The sequence below is a fragment of the Nestor notabilis genome, unplaced genomic scaffold (genome assembly GCF_000696875.1).
Source record: "Nestor notabilis isolate BGI_N333 unplaced genomic scaffold, ASM69687v1 scaffold22114, whole genome shotgun sequence".
Lineage (NCBI taxonomy): Eukaryota > Metazoa > Chordata > Aves > Psittaciformes > Psittacidae > Nestor > Nestor notabilis.
Genome location: NW_009927258.1, coordinates 261 through 2,425, shown reverse-complemented (window position 1 = coordinate 2,425; position 2,165 = coordinate 261). Strand labels below are relative to the sequence as shown.

At 58.1% G+C, this 2,165-nt stretch overlaps 1 protein-coding gene across 1 annotated transcript in view; it reads left to right on the top strand.

Moving 5' to 3' along the window:
* Positions 1-1,957, top strand: part of LOC104405318 (transducin-like enhancer protein 3) — a gene marked incomplete at both ends in the record, with an annotated part of 2,772 nt that extends 815 nt beyond the window's left edge. Inside the window, 4 exons of the mRNA XM_010013991.1 lie at positions 2-52; positions 193-440; positions 1,122-1,269; positions 1,807-1,957. Of these exons, the coding sequence (XP_010012293.1) occupies positions 2-52; positions 193-440; positions 1,122-1,269; positions 1,807-1,957 (598 nt within the window). The remainder of the gene's footprint in view (position 1; positions 53-192; positions 441-1,121; positions 1,270-1,806) is intronic.
* Positions 1,958-2,165: the final 208 nt, after the last annotated feature.

Sequence of the window (2,165 nt, the reverse complement as noted above, 5' to 3'; positions counted from 1 at the left end):
GGACATCAGCCAGCCGGGCAGCAAGAGCCCCATCTCCCAGCTGGACTGCCTGGTAAGGGGATGGAGCATCCCTCATGAGCCAGTGTCCCACAGCGGGCTGCTTGTGGTACCCAACTGCATCCCCGCTGCTTTCCCACCCCTAATGTGGAGGATCATTCTCTGCCCCACTCCTAATGTCTCGTCCCCCTCCAGAACAGAGATAACTACATCCGCTCCTGCAAGCTGCTCCCCGACGGCCGCACGCTGATCGTGGGAGGGGAGGCCAGCACCCTCACCATCTGGGACCTGGCGTCCCCCACACCGCGCATCAAGGCCGAGCTCACCTCCTCTGCCCCCGCCTGCTATGCCTTGGCCATCAGCCCCGACGCCAAAGTCTGCTTCTCCTGCTGCAGCGACGGCAACATCGCCGTCTGGGACCTGCACAACCAGACGCTTGTCAGGTGAGCACGAGGGATGTGAGCACCAGGGCTTCCTCTGCTCCATCACTGGGGTCTTCCTGGCCATGGTTTGGTGTGAGGACCTGGGGGATGGTGACAAAAACCATGTTATTTAAGTCACAGGATCCCAGACTGGTTTGTGTCAGAAGGGACCTTAAAGCTTCTCCAGCTCCAACCCCTGCCCCGGGCAGGGACACCTTCCACTAGAGCAGGTTGCTCCAAGCCCCTGTGTCCAACCTGGCCTTGAACACTGCCAGGGATGGGGCAGCCACAGCTTCTCTGGGCACCCTGTGCCAGCGCCTCAGCACCCTTGTAGTAAAGAGTTTCTTCCTTACATCTGATCTAAATCTACCCTCTTAGTTTAAAGCTAAACTCATCGTCCTATCAACTACAGGCCCTGGTAAAAATCTCTCTTTCTTATAAGCCTACTTTAAGCACTGAAAGGCCACCATAAAGTCTCCCTGGAGCCTTCTCCAGGCTTCCATGTCGTGATGCTCTGTCTATAAGTGAGCGCAGTACGCTTCACCAGGCTGGTGCACCTCAGTGAGGGATGTTCCCTGGATAGATTTCCATGTGTCCTTGGTGTGGAGAAGCCTCACAAATGCAGCCTGAGCAACAAGCCCCTCGAAGCAACCTTTTTGCCAGTGTTCCCTTTGACAGTTTGCGTTGTTCTCTTGGTTGAAGGCAATTCCAAGGCCACACGGACGGTGCCAGCTGTATAGATATCTCCCATGACGGTACGAAGCTGTGGACGGGGGGGCTGGACAACACGGTGCGCTCCTGGGACCTGCGGGAAGGGCGGCAGCTCCAGCAGCACGACTTCACCTCCCAGGTACACAGAGGCTGCCTCAGCCCTAGGAGGGGGAGAACGTCCTGGTCTCATTGTGCAGCTCCTCATGGGGACCCCAGGGATGGGTTTATCCCCCCGTGGATGCCAGGGCAGCCCATTCGTGCGTGGCTGCGGGAAGGGGTTTTTACACCTGGGAAAATGGTCTTTCCAGGCTCCTGTTAGCTCTGTGCACGGTTGTCCCCGCTGCTTTAGGTGTAACCCAAGAGTGTTTGATGCGTAAGAGCTGTGGGGCTCCCTGGCTCTTGTTTCAGCTCCTCTTTCAGCACTTTCTCATCCACAGCAAGACCGCTGCCATTGGAAAGCAGTGCTTGCCGCCTACAGGCAGTACAGGCTGGCTCTGGTACCCTGCCCAGAGCCCCTGCCTCCTCCTGCAGACCCTCCCAAAGCTCTTGTCCAGAGAGGCACCTGAGCCAGTGTGATGGGCGTCTCTCCCTGATGGGAATTGCTGGGACGCTGAGGGGGATGCAGGCAGAGCTGGTGGGTACAACCCACCCTGATCCCCACTGTGTCCCCCCCCAGATCTTCTCCCTGGGGTACTGCCCGACGGGCGAGTGGCTGGCGGTGGGCATGGAGAGCAGCAACGTGGAAGTGCTGCACCACACGAAACCCGACAAGTACCAACTGCACCTCCACGAGAGCTGCGTCCTCTCCCTCAAGTTCGCCTACTGCGGTAAGAGGCTCCGCTCTCACTTGGCTCTAGTGGTCCTCTGGGGACTGCGGTGGGATGGGATGATGCATAGCATGGTGATGGGGGGCTGAACATGGAGGTGTCCAGCAGGAGCCATCCCGTGGATGGGGATGGTCCCAGCTGTGGCTAGATTACCACATTACATCATAGAATCCCAGACTGGTTTGGGTTGAAGGGATGTTAAAGCTCA